Consider the following 19,177-nt stretch of genomic DNA (forward strand, 5'->3'; position numbering starts at 1 on the left):
TCACCGGAAAGGGATCTCCGGCAGGGGTATTTTCAAAGCGGGGCCGGGTCGCTCGGGGCCTTATCCAGGCGCCTCTGAACACCTCCGAGGATGCAGCTTCCCCCCCCCCCCAACCCCGATTCGGACCCCGATTCCAATGGGATGCAGCCACTGCTTCCTCCCGCGGCGCCGGCTGACCTCTCCCACCTGCCTGGGGGCCTTCGGGTGGGCGCCCGGGAGCCGGGCTGCCGAGGCTTGGGTCCGGCCCCCCGCCAGCAGCCTCCTGCCTCCTCAGCTAGCCCCCCCCCCCCCGCCAGCGCTTTTCGGGGCCCTTGGGGGAATCGCTGCCGCGATTGGAGCGGGAGAGGTGCCGCGAGCCGTCAGCCGGCTTTCACCCCCTTCCCCGGCGCGGCGGGAAGCCCGACCGGTGGGCAGGCGTCGCCGTCCCTCCGCCTTGGTGACGGAGCGAGGGAGAGGGGAGAGCCCCCCGGCTTTGCGGCGCTCCGGCCCCCCCCCCCATCGCCTTCCCTCGCTGTAGCTCGGCCCTCCCCGCCGCCTCCCTTCGCTGGGCTGCTGCAATGGGCTCTCCCGACGCTCAGCGCGCGCGGCGGAGGCTGCGGCGCTAGCACTGGCTCTGCTACCCACCAGCTATTTTCTGCCCGTATCCCTGCCGGAGCATCCTTGCGCGCCGCCGGGAGAGCCGAGCGAGGGCTCAGGCAGGTAAGGGAGAGCAATGGAGGCTTTTTGTAAGGCAGATCCCCCCCACACACACACACCTCCTACCCCCAACCCGCTGCTTTAATTAGCATCCTCCGAGTCGCCGGCTGATGGATTAGGGGTTCGCCTTTTCCTTGCCGTTCGGTGTGGCCATTTTGTCCTGAAAAACCTTGCCTTTAGCTTCGCTCCGTCTTATTTTTTTCCTGGATGGGGGGGAGGGGGAAACACGGTTAACGTCCCCTTGTCCTCGCTCCCGCTCTGTTTAACCCCGCTGCCTTGCAACCGGGGATCTCCGCCGGGCGATCGGCGGTGGGGGGGACTGCGATTTCGTCGGAGGAACGGATATTTATCTCGGCGGCTTTGGGGGAGAGACGCAGCTCGCCCGGTGCGGGAAGAAGGGGGGGGGGGAATGGCAGATGACCTTGGGCACGGTGGATTTACGAGTCTCCCTTGTCGCCCCGCTTTTGCCGGGGGCTGTGGGAGCCCGAACCAGCCGTACCGCGGCCCCCCCCGCACCGAGGGCTGGCTAGGTGCACGGCGAGGCAAGCAGCAGCGGGGGCTGCAGCCGCCGGCGGCTCCCGGCAGCGGGGAAACGGCACTGGAGCCCCGTAACCTTGGCCGGTGGCCGGCGGGGGTCGCTCAGCCTGAAGAGGGGTCTGGCAGGGCAGGTGATGCGCGTGTGCGGCGCCTGGCCGGGGACGATCTGTGCCTGCGTGTGATTTATTTATTTATTTATTTATTTTGCTTCCTTGCGAGATCAAAGCGTCGACGTCTAAAAACATCCCCGGCCTCCGCGAGAGGCTCGCCGGCTCTCGCGGAGCAGCCTCGCTGGCGCGACGGCGTGACCTTGTTCCGCGCCGGGGCAGGCGGACGGATGGGCACCGGGGCGTGCAGCTCCCCGGCCCCGTGCGCAGAGCAGGCGCGGGCCCCCCTCTCTGCAGGTGCCCGTCCGCCCCGGGGCAGCGCTGCCGGCGCGACCCCGGCTCTATCGGAAGGGCTAATTTTTAACTACCCGCCGTGCCCTGTCCCCGCTCTCCGGCGGGGGACGGTGACGGCTGCGTCCCTCTCCCTTGCAGCTCAACTCGCGCATCGTCTGTGCCCCCTTCCCCGCCACCCCTGGGGGCCGGTGTGCTGCCAGCAATGAAAAATAGCCTTGGGGGGGGGGTCACGTTCATCCCTTGTGATGGGGTCCAGGACCTGCTGTTTGGTGTCTGCTGGTCCATGTGTGTCACGAGCTTGGGGGGGGGCTCTCTTATGCCTTTGGGATGCAGGTCCTCCCCTTGGAGGCCCTGTATGTGGGTCGGGAGCGGTGGGATGGCAGGACGCCTGGGTCCTTTCCCAAGATTGCAGCCTGGCCGTGGGCGATGCCTCCTGGAGACCGAAGCCTCTGGGGTTTGTCCGAAGATGCCTTTCCCCTCCGTGAAGGACGGGCCCAAGGGTGCTTAGGGCACCCTGCCGTTGCTCATGTCCCCTCTGTGCTGGGCTTCACACGGCTCCTGCAGGCAACGGGCTGCTGGGGGCAGGTCCGGGGCAAAATCTGCCTGGATGTGGGTCCCCAGCACCCACCGCTGCATCCACCCCATCGGCACGAGAGCGCCGGGCGCTGCGGGCTCTGCAGCCGCCTGCCAGCGTGACCTTCACGAGCCGCGGCCTTAAGGAGAGCCGTGGGGTTGCGCCTCTGCCTGGTGCCGGGGAGCGACAGGGCTGGGGGGGTCTCCCAGTGGCTGCTGTGCCTTGCAAAACCCGGCCCCCAGCAAAAACCCTTCTGGAAAGCTCCCTCGGGAGCACGGGTGGTCCCCAGAGCCGAATCCACCGCTGCGGTGAGGTTGGCAGAACCGATGAGGCCGTGGGCACACGGCCGGGGACGGAGACCTGGGCACAGCTGGGTCACCGGCCGCCAGCGCCCCTCCGAGCTGCTGCGTCCCAGCACGACCCCAGTAAGCCCCCACTGCCCTGCTCCGTTTGCACCCTGCCTGGGGCCGCCTCACCCGTGCCCCAGCGCGGCAGTGGGGGCGTTCGGGAGGCTGCCCTGTGCCCCCTTGTTCCCTTGACGGGGGGGCCGGCTCCCCCCTCCTCGTCCCTCCTCCGCGGGCAGCGGCGTGTGCGCATCCAGCGACAGCGCTGTCCCCGTGCCAGGCTGGAGGGCTGCGTGATGCCACTCCGTCCTGCAGTTCCCGAGGAAACAGGGAATTTCGGCTCCAGGCGAAGGCCTGCTGTTGGCCTAGTTTTCAGTGGTGACTTGCAGTCTGGGTGAAACGACTGGGGAAAGTGCTGCCTTGTGGCCCGGCAGCCCCAGGATGTCAGCTCACGTGTCCCCCGTCCCTCGCAGGGACTGACCTGGATGGGCCCGGGTTGGATGGGGTGGGATGCTGAAGCCCAGCCTGGGGGTTAGTTAGGTGCCCCGAGGAACCCCCGGGGGCTGGGTGCCCTGGGCCCCCTTCCAGGGGTGTCCCCAGGCCCTCGCTGGGAGCCGCCGCACCGTGGTCGGGTGCGCCGGGGTCAGCAGAGCTCCGCTGGTGGCATGCCCAGTGTCCCCATCCTCAGGGTCCCTGTCCCTGGCTCCCCTCTAGCACCGTGACTGCCCTTGCCCAGGGGTGCCCTGAGCTCGTTGGGGGGGGGGGAGAGAGAGAGAGAGAGAGCACCTACCTGGCCACACCCCCTGAATCTCATTGGCTGAACAGCTGGACTGCCCTCCCCAGCCCCATTGATGCTGGTGTATTGGCCACTCCTCCTGAAGCTCATTGGTTTACAACCCGGCCCCACCTTCCCAGCCCCATTGAGAGGAGAGAGTGGCGTTTTTTCTCAATGGGCTGAGTGGCCTGGTGGGGCCTCATCAATGGGGCAGGGAGGTCCCCATGGCATGGGGGGCCCTGGCCTGCCGCTGGGTGGCTAGAGGGGCTGGTAGGATCCGTGTCCTCTGTCCCGCTCCACGTTGGGACCAGCCGCTCTGGTGGGTGCTGGATGCTGTTGGGATCCCCGCTGTGGGTCTGGATGGGGGGCACTGCAGCCACGCAGAGGTCTGGGCTCCCGTGCCCTGTCCCCGAGGGACACTGCTGTGATGGAGCGGACCAGGGTCCCTGGGTGGACAGACAGGGCTGGTGGGGTTGTGTCGGCAGGGGAGACGTGGCGGCCTCAACCCAGCCGTCTTTCAGCTTGTCTTGCCCATCTGTTCGTCTGGGCTGATCTGTTCTTGCGCTCATCCGTACCGAACCCTGCCTCCCTTGCGTGCCGTGCTCCTTTCTCTCACAGATTTCTTTTTTTTCTCCCAACCCTGAAGTGCTGATGAAATGAAGCTTGTGTGGTCTCACAGCCTGTGTGTCATTCCCTCCTCCCAGAAAGCCTGGCCTAACTAAATTTGACACAGGGGCTGATGCCTCAAAGATACAAAGTGCCAGCATTTTTTGGCTCAAATAAATAGCTGGAGAAAAGAGATAGAGACAGACAAACAAGCGCCACAGCTTGTGCTCAACCACAGCATTAGACAGGGGAGAATCAGGTCAATGGACTTTGGGTGCCTAAATCTTACTGAAACGTAGGTGCCAAAGTCCCTCTAGATCCTCTGAACGAGCGGAGAGAGGAATCTGAGCTCGGCGCTGTACGATGCCGGGGTGGAGCTTGGGCTGGAGCGGGGCCGTGCAAACCTGGGGGCAACGTGGGGCCGTTTCCCAACCCCTTAAACTGCAGCTGCTTGTGTCTGGGCTCCTGCAGGTCTGGGCCGGTGTCCGGGGTCCCGTGGCCACCTTTGCCCACGCCAAGCGAATGGGTAGCACTCCAGCCCGGCCTCTCACATCCTGCTGGAGACCCACAGCTGTCCCCGGTCCCCAGGCTTGAGGCCATCAGAGCAGAGCCCCCCACCCAAGCAAGGCGCGCGCGTCCCCCTGCCACACCACCCCGGCACGGGCTGAGCCGAACAGCGGCCGGGCACCATGGACGAGAGCTTCCGAGACCGGACAGCCTTCATCCGGGGCGCGAAGGACATCGCCAAGGAGGTGAAGAAGCATGCGGCCAAGAAGGTGAGCAAGGGCATGGACCGCATGCAGGACGAGTACACCAAGCGCTCCTACTCGCGCTTCGAGGAGGAGGAGGACGATGAAGACTACGCACCGCAGGACGGCTACTACCGGGGCGGCGAGGCGGCCAACGAGGAGGAAGGCGCCTCCAGCGATGCCACGGAGGGCCACGACGAGGAGGACGAGATCTACGAGGGCGAGTACCAGGGCATCCCCCGCAACGACTCGCTCAAGGCTGGCGAGCGGCTGGGCGGCGAGCCGGCGGCTGGCGGCGCCTTCGGCGCCTTCGACGACGCCGAGGGCCAGCGGCGGAAGGACAAGGAGGAGCTGGCGCAGCAGTACGAGCTCATCCTGCAGGAGTGCGGCCACGGCCGCTTCCAGTGGACCCTCTACTTTGTCCTGGGACTGGCCCTCATGGCCGACGGCGTCGAGGTCTTCGTGGTGGGCTTCGTGCTGCCCAGCGCCGAGAAGGACATGTGCCTCTCCGACTCCAACAAGGGGATGCTGGGTGAGCTGGGGCACGGGGACGCTGGGGACACGGAGGGCCGTGGGGGATGCGAGGGGACGGGGGACATAGGGAGATGCAGGGGGGACACTAGGAGATGTGGGAATATGGGGGGTAAGGGGGGACACCAGAATATGCAAGGGGACACGAGAAAATATGGGGGGACAAGAGAGGATATGGGGATACGGAGGGACGTGGGGGGACACAGGTGGTATGGAGGGGAGAGAGGGAGATGTAGAGGCACATGAGAGGGTGTGGAGAGACATGGGGGGACACAGAGGGTATGGGAGGACATGGGGGGACATGGGATATGGAGGGACAAGAAGGGACAGAGGGAGATGTGGGGGGACAGGAGGAGATATGGAAGGAGATGGGGGAGAAGAGGGGATATGGAGGGGGCAGGAGGAGATGTGGAAGGACATGGGGGGGCACCGGGGGTTTTGAAGGGACGTGGGGGGCAGAGGGAGATGTAGGGGGGCATGAGGGGGTATGGGGGTGTGGAGGGACGAGGGGGACAGAGCGAGACGTGGGGTGGCAGGTGGAGAAATGGGGATATGAGGGGGCACGGGGGGATGTGGGGGGGTGCGAGGGGGTGGCAGCACTGGCTAGAGGGGGGAAAGCAGACCCCAGCGGTCCCGGACACCTGGGTCCCCTGGCCAGCCTGGGGGGGGCGCAAATGGACACCCTGGCTCCCGCTAACCGCTGGGCTGGGGAGGACCCAGGCATCCTGGCTGTTGTGCTTCCTCCCACCTCCTCCTCCTCCTCCCGGCCCCAGCCCGGGTGATGGGGAGAAGGGGTGTGGGGGGGGCAGGACTCCTGGGCCCCCTTCCCGGCAGTGCGTGCTCCTGCTGGGGTTTGGGGGGGGGGGGGAGGCCGGGGAGGGGGCGAGCGCCGCTGCGCAGCTGTGCGGGCCCGTGACTCACCGGCCCCCCCTTCCCTCTGCCGCAGCCCCCGGCTTATCTCCCCGCTGCAGCCGGGCGCCGCGGCGGGGGGCAGAGCCGGCGGGGACCCCCCGGCACCTCCCAGCCTCCCCCCACCCCGGCTTGCTGTTCCCCCCCCCACCCCGCTCCAGGGGAGGCTGCGAGCGGGGCCCGGGGGGGGGGGGGCCGGCGCGGCCGCACTGCGGCATGCTCCCCCCTCCACCGCCGTGTCCGCCGCAGCCCCCAACCCCCCCCTTCCCTCCGGCTGAGACCTGCGAAACTCAGGGCAGGAGTGGAGGGCGGGGGGGGGGGGGGGCTGGCCGGTCTCAGCGCCGCTCTGATGGCATTGGCGGGGGGGGGGGGCCGGGGGCTGACTGTGGTGTGAATCCAGCCCCCGGGATCCCGTCGGGCCTGGTGGGGGGGGGGGCACCTCCGGCCTCCCCCTCCCAGATGCCATCGAGCGGGGCAGGAGAGAGGACCCAGGCGTCCGGCCTCCTCCTAGCCAAGGTGGGGGGGGAGGGGTGGGCAGGACCCTCCTCCCTGCAAGGGGACCCAGGCGTCCTGGCTGCACCCCCTGAAGCCCAGCTCCCCAAACGATGCTCAGCTTTGGGGGGGGGGGAGTGGCAGCCGGTCCCCCCCCCCCCAGGGCAATTTGTCCCTGTCCCCACGCTGCCACCCTGCCTCGGGTGTGCACAGCTGTGGGGGTCCCCGACTGACAGCGCTGTCCTCCCCCCCCCCCCAAAACCAGGGCTCATCGTGTACCTGGGCATGATGGTGGGCGCGTTCCTGTGGGGCGGGCTGGCCGACCGGCTGGGACGACGGCAGTGCCTCCTCATCTCCCTCTCCGTCAACAGCGTCTTCGCCTTCTTCTCCTCCTTCGTCCAGGGCTACGGCACCTTCCTCTTCTGCAGGCTGCTCTCCGGCGTGGGGTAAGGGGAGGGGGGGCAGCACCCTGCAAGGGCACCCAGGCATCCGCCCCCCCCCAACAACCTCTTCTCCCCCCCGCCCCGGGTCGCCCCGCGCTGACGCCCGCGCTGGCGCCCGCTCTGTCCCCAGCATCGGCGGCTCCATCCCCATCGTCTTCTCCTACTTCTCGGAGTTCCTGGCGCAGGAGAAGCGTGGCGAGCACCTGAGCTGGCTCTGCATGTTCTGGATGATCGGCGGCATCTACGCCTCCGCCATGGCCTGGGCCATCATCCCCCACTACGGTAAAGGGCCGGCGGGCCGAGGACGAGCGCGGCGAGTTTGCCGCCTCGGCCCCGGCTCACGGCTCCGGCCCCGCCGCAGGTTGGAGTTTCCAGATGGGCTCCGCGTACCAGTTCCACAGCTGGCGGGTTTTCGTCCTGGTTTGCGCCTTCCCCTCGGTCTTCGCCATCGGGGCGCTCACCACCATGCCCGAGAGCCCTCGCTTCTTCCTGGAGGTAACCATGCGAGAGCATCCCCACCCCACCCCGGTTCCTCCCGGGGGTGGGGGGCCGGCGGTGCCGCATCCTGCCGGGGACGCTGAGCGCCCCGAGGCCACCGGGCAGCCCCGGCGTCAGCCCACCCGCTGCCTTGCAGAACGGCAAACACGACGAGGCCTGGATGGTGCTCAAGCAGGTCCACGACACCAACATGAGGGCCAAGGGCCACCCCGAGAGGGTCTTTTCGGTACGATCCCCCCCACCCTGGGCTCAAGCTGGGGGTGCTGGGTGGAGGACCCAGGCGTCCTGGGGTGGGATGCTGCAGCCGGGCCAGCTCCAGAAGGAAGCTGGAGGGAGGTTCCTCTTCCCACATGCAAATCCCGGACCCGTCCCCGTGCCCAGGTGACCCACATCAAGACCATCAAGCGGGAGGACGAACTCATCGAGATCCAGTCGGACACGGGCACGTGGTACCGCCGCTGGCTGGTCCGATTCCTCAACCTCTCGCAGCAGGTGAGCGCAGCACCCGCGCTGGCTCCCCCCGCGCCAGCGGCCCCCCCACAGCGCCACCAAGCCGCCCACCACCTCTCGCCTTGCCCTAGGTCTGGAGCAACTTCCAGCAGTGCTTCGCGCCCGAGTACCGCCGCGTGACGCTCATGATGATGGCCGTGTGGTTCACCATGTCCTTCAGGTGCGTCCACCAGCCGGGGGTCTTCCTCCCGCCGGTGCTGGGGTGGGGGTGGGGGTCAGAGGGGTCCCCCGACGTGTGCGCGAGGGACCCCAGGAGGCCGGAGCGGAGCCGGACGCGGGGCTCAGCCCACTCTCGCCGTTCCTCAGTTATTACGGGCTGACGGTTTGGTTCCCGGACATGATCAAGCACCTGCAGAACATCGAGTACGCCTCGCGCACCAAGCTCTTCACCCGCGAGAAGGTGAAGCACTTCACCTTCAACTTCACCCTGGAGAACCAGATCCACCAGAACGGCGAGTACTTCAACGACAAGTGCGTCTCCACTGGCGCAGGGAGGAGAGGGTGGTGGTGATGGTGGTGGGGGGGGGTGGTGATGGAGGTGGTGATGGGGGTGGTGATGGGGGTGGTGGTGGTGATGGGGGGGTGGTGATGGGGGTGGTGGTGGTGGTGGTGATGGGGGTGGTGGTGGTGATGGGGGTGGTGGTGGTGGTGATAGTGGTGATGGGGGGGGTGGTGGTGATGGGGGGGTGGTGGTGATGGGGGTGGTGGTGGTGATGGGGGGGTGGTGATGGGGGGGTGGTGATGGGGGTGGTGGTGGTGGTGATGGGGGTGGTGGTGATGATGGGGGTGGTGATGATGGGGGTGGTGGTGATGGAGGTGGTGGTGGTGATGGGGGGGTGGTGGTGGTGATGGAGGTGGTGGTGGTGGTGATAGTGGTGATGGGGGGTGTGGTGGTGATGGGGGTGGTGGTGATGATGGTGGGGGTACGTGGCTCCGCCATGCTGTTGGCTTCACCCATCTCTGCTGCTTCCCGCCTCGCCACCGGGCTGAGGCCTGGCACGCTCGTTGCACGGGTGGGTGCCCCAAAGAGCAACCCCCCATCCCAAAGAGGGCAGTGACTCGGTGCTTGGCCTGCCCCCCCTCCCCCCCCCAACCCCGAATGGCAGGTTTATCGGCCTCAAGATGAAGTCGGTCATCTTTGAGGACTCGCTCTTTGAGGAGTGCTACTTCGAGGACATCACGTCCAGCAACACCTTCTTCAAGAACTGCACCTTCATCTCCACCGTCTTCTACAACACAGGTACCGCCGGGCGGCCCGGCCCCGCGCGTTGCCCCGTCCCGAACCCGGGCCGCGCCGCCCGCCCACCCACCGCCCCTCTCACCCCGGCAGATCTCTTCGAGTACAAGTTCATCGAGAGCCGCGTGCTCAACAGCACCTTCCTGCACAACAAGGAGGGCTGCCAGCTGGACTTCAGCGACGACAACAACGCCTACATGATCTACTTCGTGAGCTTCCTGGGCACCCTGGCCGTGCTGCCGGGCAACATCGTCTCGGCCCTCCTCATGGACAAGATCGGCCGCCTCCGCATGCTGGGTGGGGACGGCAGGCTTGGCGGCGGTGGGGGGGGGCCCGCTGCCTCAGTTTCCCCCTTTTTAATTCTCCTAGAAAGGGGTCGTTGGCTGCTTGGCCGGCGGCGGGTCTCGAACCGGCGGCCACCGGGGCGTGGGAACGCGGCTTCCCGGTGGGTGGGGAGTGTGTGCGGGGCGGGGGGGGGGTGGCCCTGACGCCCCGCTGCCCCTTTCCCGCTGTCTCCGCAGCCGGCTCCAGCGTGATGTCCTGCGTGAGCTGCTTCTTCCTCTCCTTCGGCAACAGCGAGTCGGCGATGATCGCCCTGCTCTGCCTCTTCGGCGGCGTCAGCATCGCCTCCTGGAACGCCCTCGACGTGCTCACCGTGGAGCTCTACCCCTCCGACAAGCGGTACGCCGCCCGGACGCCTGGGCCCGCCGCGCTCGCGCGGGTCGGGGTGGGGAGGGGGGCGCCGGTGGTGACGCCGGCAGTGGGTTTTTCTCCTCTCTGCCCGCAGGACGACGGCGTTCGGCTTCCTCAACGCCCTCTGCAAGCTGGCGGCCGTGCTGGGCATCAGCATCTTCACCTCCTTCGTGGGCATCACCAAGGCGGTGCCCATCCTCCTGGCCTCGGCCGCCCTGGCCCTCGGCAGCTCCTTAGCCTTGAAACTGCCCGAGACGCGGGGCCGAGTGCTGCAGTGAGGGGCGGCGAGGGGACGGCGGCGGGGGGGGACACACGGGACCCCGACCCTCCCGCCGCCTCCTCCCCTCCCTCGTCTCCCCTTCCTTGGCCCCCGCAGCGGGGGGATTAGTCTCGTTTAGACACTGTGAACCGTCTTCTTGGAGCATTTGGGATATATATATATATATACACATATATATATATTTTCCCCCCCCCCTTCGTTTGTGCCCCCCCCCACTTTCCCTTCGCCTCCCCGTTTCTTTTCCCGGTGTCGTCGTGCGCGTGAGTGTCTGCTCGCTCGGTGGTGGTGGTGGTGGCGGCGGCGGCGGGGGACGGACAGCCGGCGCCTCCGCAGAGGCTGCGAGGAGGAGGAGGACGAGGAGGAAGGGTTTGTCCGCTGCGGCGCTGGCGGGACGAAGCGAAGCGAGCTCTGCGGTTACCCCTCGCCCCGAGGAGAAGCAGGGGTGGTGGCACCTCGGGTGCATGGCACGTTGCAGGGGGGTGTGGGATGCTTCAGGGTGCCCGGCATCTCGGGGAGCACCCCACCTTGGGGGCGCACAGCATCTGGGAGGAGGGGTGCACAAGGTCTTGCTTTGCACGACACCTTGAGGGTGCATGATGCTTCAGGGTGCCCAGCATCTCGGGGTGCACCTCACCTTGGTGCATTCGGCACCTTTGGGGTGCACCACACCTGGAGGGGTGCACAAGGTCTTGCTTTGCACGACACCTTGAGGGTGCACAATGCTTCAGGGTGCCCGGCATCTCGGGGTGCACCCCACCTTGGTGCATTTGGCACCTTGGGGGTGCACCACACCTGGGGGGGTGCACAAGGTCTTGCTTTGCATGACACCTTGAGGGTGCATGATGCTTCAGGGTGCCCGGCATCTCGAGGTGCACCCCACCTTGGGGGTGCACAGCATCTGAGAGGGGGGGGTGCACAAGACCTTGCTTTGCATGACACCTTGAGGTGCACGATGCTTCAGGGTGCCCGGCATCAGGGTGCACCCCACCTTGGTGCATTCAGCCCCTTGGGGCGCGCAGGGTGCTTCGGGAACGGGCACCTCCAGGTGCACAGCACCTCGGGGTGCACCCCACCTTGGTGTGCACAGCGCCGGGTGCCTCGGGGGTCCGCAGTGCTTCAAGGGTGCGCAGCCACCCTGGTGTGCACGGTACTTTGGGGTGCACGACCCCCCCCCACCCCGCGGGGCTCGGCGAGCCCCTCACGCGGCCTCGGGCTCCTGTGGCCCTTGGGGGGGGCGGTGGCAGCGGGGACACCCTGGCGTCTCCGTCGGGTGCCAGCACCTTGGGGCGATGCCAGCGGCGTTTGTGGCTCGTCGGCGTCAAAACTCCCTGGCGATCCGCGCAGGGCGGCCGGGCTGGTAACAGGCTACGTCTCCGTAATGACAGATTCGTTAATCTAATTAGGGCCCCGTGGTTATTAAGCTGTGGAGGAGCAGGCGCTGCGGCCGGGGGGGGGTCTCACGCCCCGGGACCGCCGCCGGTTCAGCCCCGTTTCGCTCCCGCGATAAGGCCGTAAGCCCGGCCGGCGCGTTTCCCCGCGCGCGGGATTTGCACGTCCATCCCGCGGGTGCAAAACCGCCCCCTACCCCGGTCGAGGGTGCAAACCCCCCCCCCACCGGGCACGCGGGTGCCGGAGCGTGCAGAGCAGGGCGACAGCTCCTGCTCCCCGAACCGCCAGTGAATTTTTTTCCTACTACTTTTTAAAAGCTTTTCTTTCTTAGGCTTTGCCCACGGATGCACTAGCCGGAGCCGGCGCAGGCAGCGAGGACGGGCCCGCCGCTGTAGCAGGCGGTGGGGGGGGGGGGGGTCTTTTTTCCGGACGCCTTTTTTCCCCCCACCACCTCCGCTCGCCTGGAGCACAAAATATATTTAAAAAACAAAAACAAAAAAAAAACCAAACCAGCAGCGGTTTGCAAAGCACAAAGAGGCGCCCGACCGCAGCGCCGTGGGACGGGAACACGCGGGTCTACGCAACGACAACCCCCCCCCAAAAAAAAAAAAAAAAAAAAAAAGAAAACCCGCCGGGGAAGGCGCGGAGCCCTCCAGCCGAGCGAGCAGAGGCCGGCTCGCCTCGAGAGCGAGCGGACCGGACGGCGTGCTTCATCGCCTTCTCCTGCCGCATCCCCATCCTCCTCCTCCTCCTCGTCCCTTCTCCATCCTTCGGTGTAGCTGGTCTTTTTAAGAGCACATGCGTAGTTCTGTCTGTATGCAGAGTCGTGCCGTGGTGTAGTTTTTAGATGTTTGTAAAGAATTAAAAACAGAAAAAAGAAAACAACCCCCCCAACAAAAAAAAAAAAAAGAAGAAGAAAAAAAGCCCCGACCGAACCCATCCTGTGTACAAAAAGAAGGAGAAAAAAAAAAAAAAAACCCACCACCACCACCAAAACACATCTGAGGAGCGCTGTGGTTCTTGAGCCGAGGCAGGGCGGCGCGGTGCCAGCGCTTTATTTTAAACGTCGGCCCCGGGAAAAAAGGGAGATGAACTCTTTAGGGGCTTAAAGGCCGCGAGAAAAAACAAATCCCCCCCCAAACTGCAGCAGATGGGTGGTGGGGGGGGGCTGCACCGGCGCGGGAAAAAAAACCGACAAAAGGGCGAGTTTGGGCCAAAACGGAGCAACAGGCGAGCGGGGTGGGCAGGATGCGGCCGGCGCTACGACTCCGGGGCGCCGGGCAGCTCGGCCCCGCGGCGCTCGCGCACGGACCCCCCCAGGCAAGCGGGGCTGGGGGGGACGCGGGAGTCGGCGCGCCACTGCTCGGGGGTGCGGGCGACGACGGCCAGGGCGTGCACGGGGCCGGCGAGCTCGGCGCGCAGGGCGCCGTGCACCAGGCGGTGCCGCTGCAGCGGCGGCAGCCCGGCGAAGCGCCCGCTCACCACCACCACGGCAAAGTGGCTCTCGGCGCCGGGGGGGCCGGCGTGCCGGTGGCTCTCATTGAGGACCTGCAGGTGGCTGGGCTGCAGGGCCGCCTCCAGCTTGGCGCGGATGGCGCGGGCCACGGGACCCTCGGCCATGCCGGACGCCCGTCGCAGCGCCGTCGTCGTCGTGGTGGTGGCCGCGCCGATCCGCAGCATCCGGGGCGCCGGGAGCTGCGGTGGGAGCAAAGCGGGTGAGTTTGGGTTGTGCCCGGGGTGGGGGCAGCGGGGCTGAGCCCACCCTCGTGCACGCCTGTGCACGGGGCAGGTTGCAGCTACCCCCTTCTTGCACAGCTAGGTGCGATGGAGGGGGACACAGCAAGCCAGGTGTTGCACATGCGTGTGCAATTTGGGGGGGGGGTGTGCACAAGCCTGGCTGACACCTTGCACACCTGCAGGTAATGCAAGAGGGTGCCCATGACCCCAGCCTGACCCCAAAACCACACACGTGTGCAATGCAGCAGGGTGCCCACAAACCTGCTCTGGCCCCTTTTGCACGCGCTAGTGCAAAGCAGCAGGGTGGCCCCCATGCCCGACCCCCCCCCTCATTGCACGACATGTGTGCAATGCAGCAGGGTGTGACAAAAACTGAGCCCCTCCCTTGCACACACGTGTGCAATGCACGTGTGCCATCCACCCAGCCTCACCCCACCCTTGCACACACGTGTGCAATGCAGCAGGGTGCCAGCCACCCAGCCTCACCCCCACCCTTGCAGACACGTGTGCAATGCAGCAGGGTGCCAGCCACCCAGCCTCACCCCCCCACCCTTGCACACACGTGTGCAATGCAGTGGGGTGCCCACAAACCCGACACCCCCCCTTGCACACGCCTATGCAATGCAGCATAGTGCCCCCCAACCCGCCCCTCCCTTACACACACGTGTGCAATGCAGCAGAGTGCCCAAGCCCGCCCCCCCCCCACAAACGTGTCCAATGCAGCAGGGTGCCACCCACCCAGCCTGACCCCCCCCCCGCCTTGCACACGCGTGTGCAATGCAGCGGGGTGCCCACAAACCCGACCCCTGCCTTGCCCACGCGCGTGTCCCGAGCGCCCGGGCCCTTACCCGAGCTCCAAGGGCCTCCGCACCGCTGCGCTGAGCACGCTGGGAGATGGAGTCCCTCCACGCCGTCCGCCCCGTCACGTGGCCCGGGGGCAGAACTACAAGTCCCAGCAGGCTTCGCGCCGCCCTCCGCCCCGCCTCGCCCTGCTCCCGGCGCCGGGCGGGGTGCAAGGTAAAGGTGCAAAGTGCGAGGCGCAGGGTGCCACGCAGCCAGCCTCGTGGGGTGCCGTGCAAGGGCCCCCTCCGCCGGGGCTGGGGTCCCCGGGCTGTTACCCCTGCTCTAACACCCGTGCAGCGCTGCATTGCACCGGGTGTCGCACCTCTGCAGCGCTGTGGTACACCCGCTGCAACACCTGGTGCGGTGCTGCCTTACACCCCGTGCGACGCTGCCTTGCACCCGGGGTAGGAGCAGCGCGGTGCTGCGTTAATGCCCGTGCCGCGCTGTGTTGCGCCTGACGCAACACCCGTGCCGTGCTGCGTTGTCCCCGGTGTAACACTAGCGCAGTGCTGCGTTACACCCAGCGTAACCCTCATGCGATGCTGCATTACACCTGGTGGCCCGCTGTGTTACGCTCAGCCTGACACCCGTGCAATGCTGTGTTACACCCAGGACAGCGTCAAAGCGATGCTGCATTACCCTTGCTGTAACACCCACGCAGGGCTGCCTTACACCCACTCTAACACCCGTGCAATGCTGCATCACCCCGGTGTAACACCCGCGCTGGGCTGCCTTACACCCGGGACAGCTTTGGAGTGATGCTGGCTTACCCCCGGTGTAACACCCGTGCAATGCTGCCTTACACCCGGTGCAACACCCGCGCAGTGCTGCCTGACACCCAGTGTAACACCGCTCAGGCTGGCCTGGGTGCGCTGGCACCCGCTTGCAGTCCGCTGTGTCCCCACGTGGAGGAGCCCCAGCCCAGCGCACAGCACCCCGACCCCACTGCCTGCTTTGGGGGGCCCAGAGGGGGGGCCCCAGCCCCACAGGGGCCCCCCAGGCTCCTCCCAGCTTGCACAGCCCTGGGGAGGGTGATCACCCGGGGACACCCATGGGTGCCGGCAGGGTGCAGGATGCCACCGCCTCCCTGCATCCGCAGCAGGGACAACTCCCCGGGAAGGCTGCGCAGCCCCCCGCTGAGCCCTGTGGCCGGGGACTGACCCCGCCGCCGCGGCCCCCCCCCCCACTGCCCCGGGGTCGAGCGGGTGCCAAAGCTGCCCCCCCCCCCCGGCAGAGTGTCAAAGGTGGCGGGTGCCCCCGGCGCGGGGGGTCTGCAGCCGCAGCGTTTGCGCGGGAGGGGGCTCGGTGCGGGTCAGCGGGGTTACAGCGCTCTTGCCAGCTGCGCTGCAAATGTTCGTTAAGTGCTTAAACACCCGGCCGAGAGGCAGGAGGCCAGGGCCCAGCCAAGCGGGGCGTCACGGTCTGCCGGGGCCCCTGCCCACGCTGAGGACCCTGTAGGAAACTGTGGGAATCCCCCCCCCCCAACACCCCCAGCTTCAGCTGCAGAGGCCTGGCAAACTCGTGCCATGCCGAGCTGCCTTGCTGGGTTTGCCACCACCTCCAGGTGGCCCTTCGGGCCGCAGAGGCCTGGCGAACTCATGGCATGTTAAGCTTTCCTGCTCGGTTCGGGACCCCCCCCCCCAACCCAACCCCAGGTTGCTCTTCGGCCGCAGAGGCCTGGCGAACTCATGCCGTGAAACGCCCTGGCCATGGACCAGCTCCGGCCCCCGGTGCCGCAGGGCTCCCGCAGGGGCCGGTGCTGCCAGCATCACCACGGCACCGGGGCTGTAAATCACAGCCGCGGCCCGTTCCCCTGACCCGGCCGTCCGCCGTCCCCCCTCGCCACCTCTTCGGGGTCGGCGGGTGTTTTTTTTTTTTCCCAGGAGCGAGGCGAGGAATTGTTTTCTTTCCTTGTTTTCTCGCAGCGGGCCGGGCGAGGGGGGGCTCTGACCCCTGCTCTTCCAGCCCGCCGACACCCGCCACGAGAGCCGCCATCCATCACCGGCTCATCCGACAGCCCCCCCCCCCGTCCGCGGGCGCTGGGCCGGGGCGCTGCTATATATAACTGCTAGCGGATGCGCCACAGCTGAGCTGAGTTGGGGCGGTCTCAGATCCGCCCGGAGCTGGAAAAACCAAAAAAAAAAACTCGCGATACCGGGCACCTTCCTCCGTCGCTGCATGTTGCTTTATCACCCAGCGCTTCACGCTGCCGGCTAAAAGCAGGTAGAAACCGGCACTTGCTGCAGCAGGGGCTTTACGAAGCTGCCCCCCCCCCCCCCCCCGCAATGAAGAATGAAATTTCGAGTGATTTTTTTTTTTTTTAACGAGCAATTATAGGAAACAGCTTATTTACCGTCTCCTTTGAACAACGGCGTTGCACGAAAGCGGCCCGGGAGATGTGCGCGTTGGTGCCCGTTTCCCGCGGCCTCCGCCAGCAGCTCGCCGAGCCTCCCCAGGCAAAGGCCGGCTTGGTCCTTGCGTGCGACGCGGAGCCTGAAAAAAATCACATTCGAGGGTTTTTTCCCCCCCCTTTTTTGTTTTTTTTTTTTAATTTTTTTCTCTCCTGCTCGTCCAAATTGTCACGCCGTGACAGCCGGCGCAGACGGACGCGTGGCAGCTTCGCCGTGCCGGCGATGAGGGTTTTCTCTCGCTCTTTTTTTTTTTTTTAATCTTTTCCAGACGCTCGCGGTCACCCGCTCCTCGCCGTTACTTGGTTCCTCTGTTTAATGCCGAGCAGCACGTGGCATGATGCGCCGCGGCCACGCGGCCTCTGCTGCGGCCACCTCGGCACGACCGGGCCGCGCGAGGGGCTGCACCTCCACCCGGCTTCTCCGCAGGGCTGTGGCCCTGCGCCCCCCCCCCCCCCCCAACCTCCTTTGGCACTGCCCCTGTCCCTTCCCTTGTCCCTATCCCGGTCCCCATTGCTCTCCCTGGGGACACGGCCCTGGCACCCCTGTAGGACTGTCCCCATCCCTATCCTCGTCCCTTGTCGCCATTGCTGGCTCTGGGGACATGGCTCTGCCCCTCTCCCCCCGGGACGGTCCCCATCCCTTTCGCTGTCCCCCTCCCCATCACTCCTTGGGGACATAACCTTGGGTCCCCTTTGGGACCGTCCCCATCCCCTTCTGCATCCCTGTCCCCATTGCTGTCCCCCATGGGCACCCTCCACCTGACCCTCCCTAGGGACATAGCCCCAGGCTCCCTCTAGAACTGTCCCCATCCCTGTCTCTGGCCCCATCCCTGTCCCCTTCCCCATGCGGACCCTCCACCTGGCTCTCCTGGGGGCCATCCCCGTCCCTGTCCCCATCCCTGTCCCCCCCCTCCATGGGGACCGTCCACCTGGCTCTCCTGGGGACACGGCTCTGGGACTGCCCCTGTGCTGTCCCCTCTCCCCCATGGGCATCCTCCACCTGACCCTCCCTGGGGACATGGCCTTGGTCCCCCTCTGGCACCAGCCCTGTCCCCGTCCCCATCCTGTCCCCTGTCCGCCGCAGGGACCTGCCACCTGGCCCCGAACCCACGCACCACCCAAGCCACGCCCCCTCCGCCACTGGGCCACGCCCCTCTCTTAGACCACGCCTCCCGCGGCGCGCTGATTGGGTGCGGCCGTCCGCCTCGCCGGCGTTCCGAGGGGGCGAGGCTGGTGACGTCGCCCCGCGCCGGGGACCGCCCCGCCCCACCTGTCCTTATATGGTGGGCCGGGCCTTATATGGGCAACGGCTACGCGGACACATTGTCGGGGAGGTTCCGGCGGCGGCGGCGCTACGTGACGCGGCCGGGCAGGGGCGGGGGGTGCCCCGACGGGGCGGGCGGGCGGGCGCGGGTTGGGCGGGGGGGGGGGGGCCGCACGGTCACAGGGCTCGGACGGACGGGCGGACACACGGACAGACAGACGCGCGGCTCCGGGCGTGTCCTCGCACGCCTTGCCCACGCGGCTCCGGGCGTGCACACACACACGCACACACACGCACACGCGCGTTGCACGGGCATCCGTGCACACACAGACACACACACGCGGAGAGGCACACCCCGTGCACAGGCGGCCGTGCACACACAGACACACACACACGCGGAGAGGCACACCCCGTGCACAGGCGGCCGTGCACACACAGACACACACACACGCGGAGAGGCACACCCCGTGCACAGGCGGCCGTGCACACACACATACACGCACACGCGCTGCCCCGCTGCCCGCCCCCTCGGGCCCCCCCGGCCTCCTCCGCCCTCTCCGAGGCGCTCCGCCCGGCCCCGGCGCTGCCCCGCCCCGCTCCTCCGGGGCTAATTTCTGTTGATTTCCACCCAATTCCCCCGGGGGGGTGGGAGTGGGACCAGCCCTCCCTCCCTCCCTACCCGCCCACCCGCCGCTGTCGCCGCCTGCTCCCGGGGGCGGGCCGGCCGGCCCGGAGGGGACCCAGGCGCTCGGGGCAAGAGGCCGGTTCGCCCTCGGGGCGGGGACCCGGCCGGGGCGGCGGGGGCAGGTACGGCCGCCCCGGTGCCGGTGCCGGGGTTGCCGCCGCGCCGGGTCCCCCCCCCCCACCTCCCCGGAGCCGGCCCCCGCCCCCGGAGCCGGCCGCCCCCGCTCCCCTCGCTGGGAGGGGAAGGAACTTTTCTCTTTCTCCTCCTCCTCCTCCCCGGCCAGTCCTTCCCCGTCCCCCCCGGCCTCGGCGCGCTCCGCCGCCGCTGCTGCCTCGGCCCTCCCTCCGGAGCGCGCTCCTCCATCCCTGCCTTCCCCATCCCTCCATCCCCAGCGCACTTCTCCGCCCCGTCCCCGCGTCCCCCTATCCTGAGCGCACTCCTCCGCCCGTCCTTCCCCATCCCTCCCTCCCGAGCGCACTCCTCCGTCTCTCCTTTCCCCATCCCTCCATCCTCAGCGCACTCCCCTCCGCCCCGTCCCCCTATCCTGAGCGCACTCCTCCTCCGGTCCTTTCCC

The 19,177-nt window shown here is 67.3% G+C and overlaps 2 protein-coding genes across 3 annotated transcripts; one reads left to right on the top strand and one right to left on the bottom strand.

The window, feature by feature from the left end:
- Positions 1–520: 520 nt before the first annotated feature.
- On the top strand, positions 521–12,558 carry SV2A (synaptic vesicle glycoprotein 2A). Of its 2 annotated transcripts, XR_011136655.1 has the most exons (14): positions 521–699; positions 4,405–5,214; positions 6,880–7,060; positions 7,188–7,339; positions 7,419–7,552; positions 7,692–7,781; positions 7,937–8,047; positions 8,137–8,225; positions 8,372–8,536; positions 9,172–9,305; positions 9,396–9,599; positions 9,824–9,983; positions 10,090–10,641; positions 11,996–12,558. XR_011136655.1 is itself a non-coding variant. In XM_068922624.1 (13 exons), the coding sequence occupies exons 2-13, from the start codon at positions 4,623–4,625 to the stop codon at positions 10,271–10,273; spliced, it is 2,196 nt and encodes a 731-aa protein (XP_068778725.1). In that variant the 5' UTR covers positions 521–699; positions 4,405–4,622; the 3' UTR covers positions 10,274–11,060. The 2 variants fall into 2 exon arrangements, 1 of the variants encoding a protein (XP_068778725.1); XM_068922624.1 differs by lacking the exon at positions 11,996–12,558 and having other exon boundaries at positions 10,090–11,060.
- Positions 12,559–12,681: 123 nt separating this feature from the next.
- Positions 12,682–14,328, bottom strand: BOLA1 (bolA family member 1). The gene is made up of 2 exons (XM_068922628.1): positions 14,250–14,328; positions 12,682–13,359 (listed from the first exon to the last, which is right to left on the bottom strand). The coding sequence occupies exon 2, from the start codon at positions 13,342–13,344 to the stop codon at positions 12,925–12,927; it is 420 nt and encodes a 139-aa protein (XP_068778729.1). The 5' UTR covers positions 13,345–13,359; positions 14,250–14,328; the 3' UTR covers positions 12,682–12,924.
- Positions 14,329–19,177: the final 4,849 nt, after the last annotated feature.

Source organism: Struthio camelus, chromosome 30 (assembly GCF_040807025.1).
Source record: "Struthio camelus isolate bStrCam1 chromosome 30, bStrCam1.hap1, whole genome shotgun sequence".
Taxonomy (NCBI): domain Eukaryota; kingdom Metazoa; phylum Chordata; class Aves; order Struthioniformes; family Struthionidae; genus Struthio; species Struthio camelus.

Coding starts and splice junctions, on each gene's coding strand:
- BOLA1 (XM_068922628.1), bottom strand. CDS start 13,344: ATGCTGCGGATCGGCGCGGCCACCACCACGACGACGACGGCGCTGCGA.
- SV2A (XM_068922624.1), top strand. CDS start 4,623: ATGGACGAGAGCTTCCGAGACCGGACAGCCTTCATCCGGGGCGCGAAG. Junction 7,553..7,691: donor GCCCTCGCTTCTTCCTGGAG/GTAACCATGCGA, acceptor GCTGCCTTGCAG/AACGGCAAACACGACGAGGC. Junction 9,306..9,395: donor CACCGTCTTCTACAACACAG/GTACCGCCGGGC, acceptor TCACCCCGGCAG/ATCTCTTCGAGTACAAGTTC.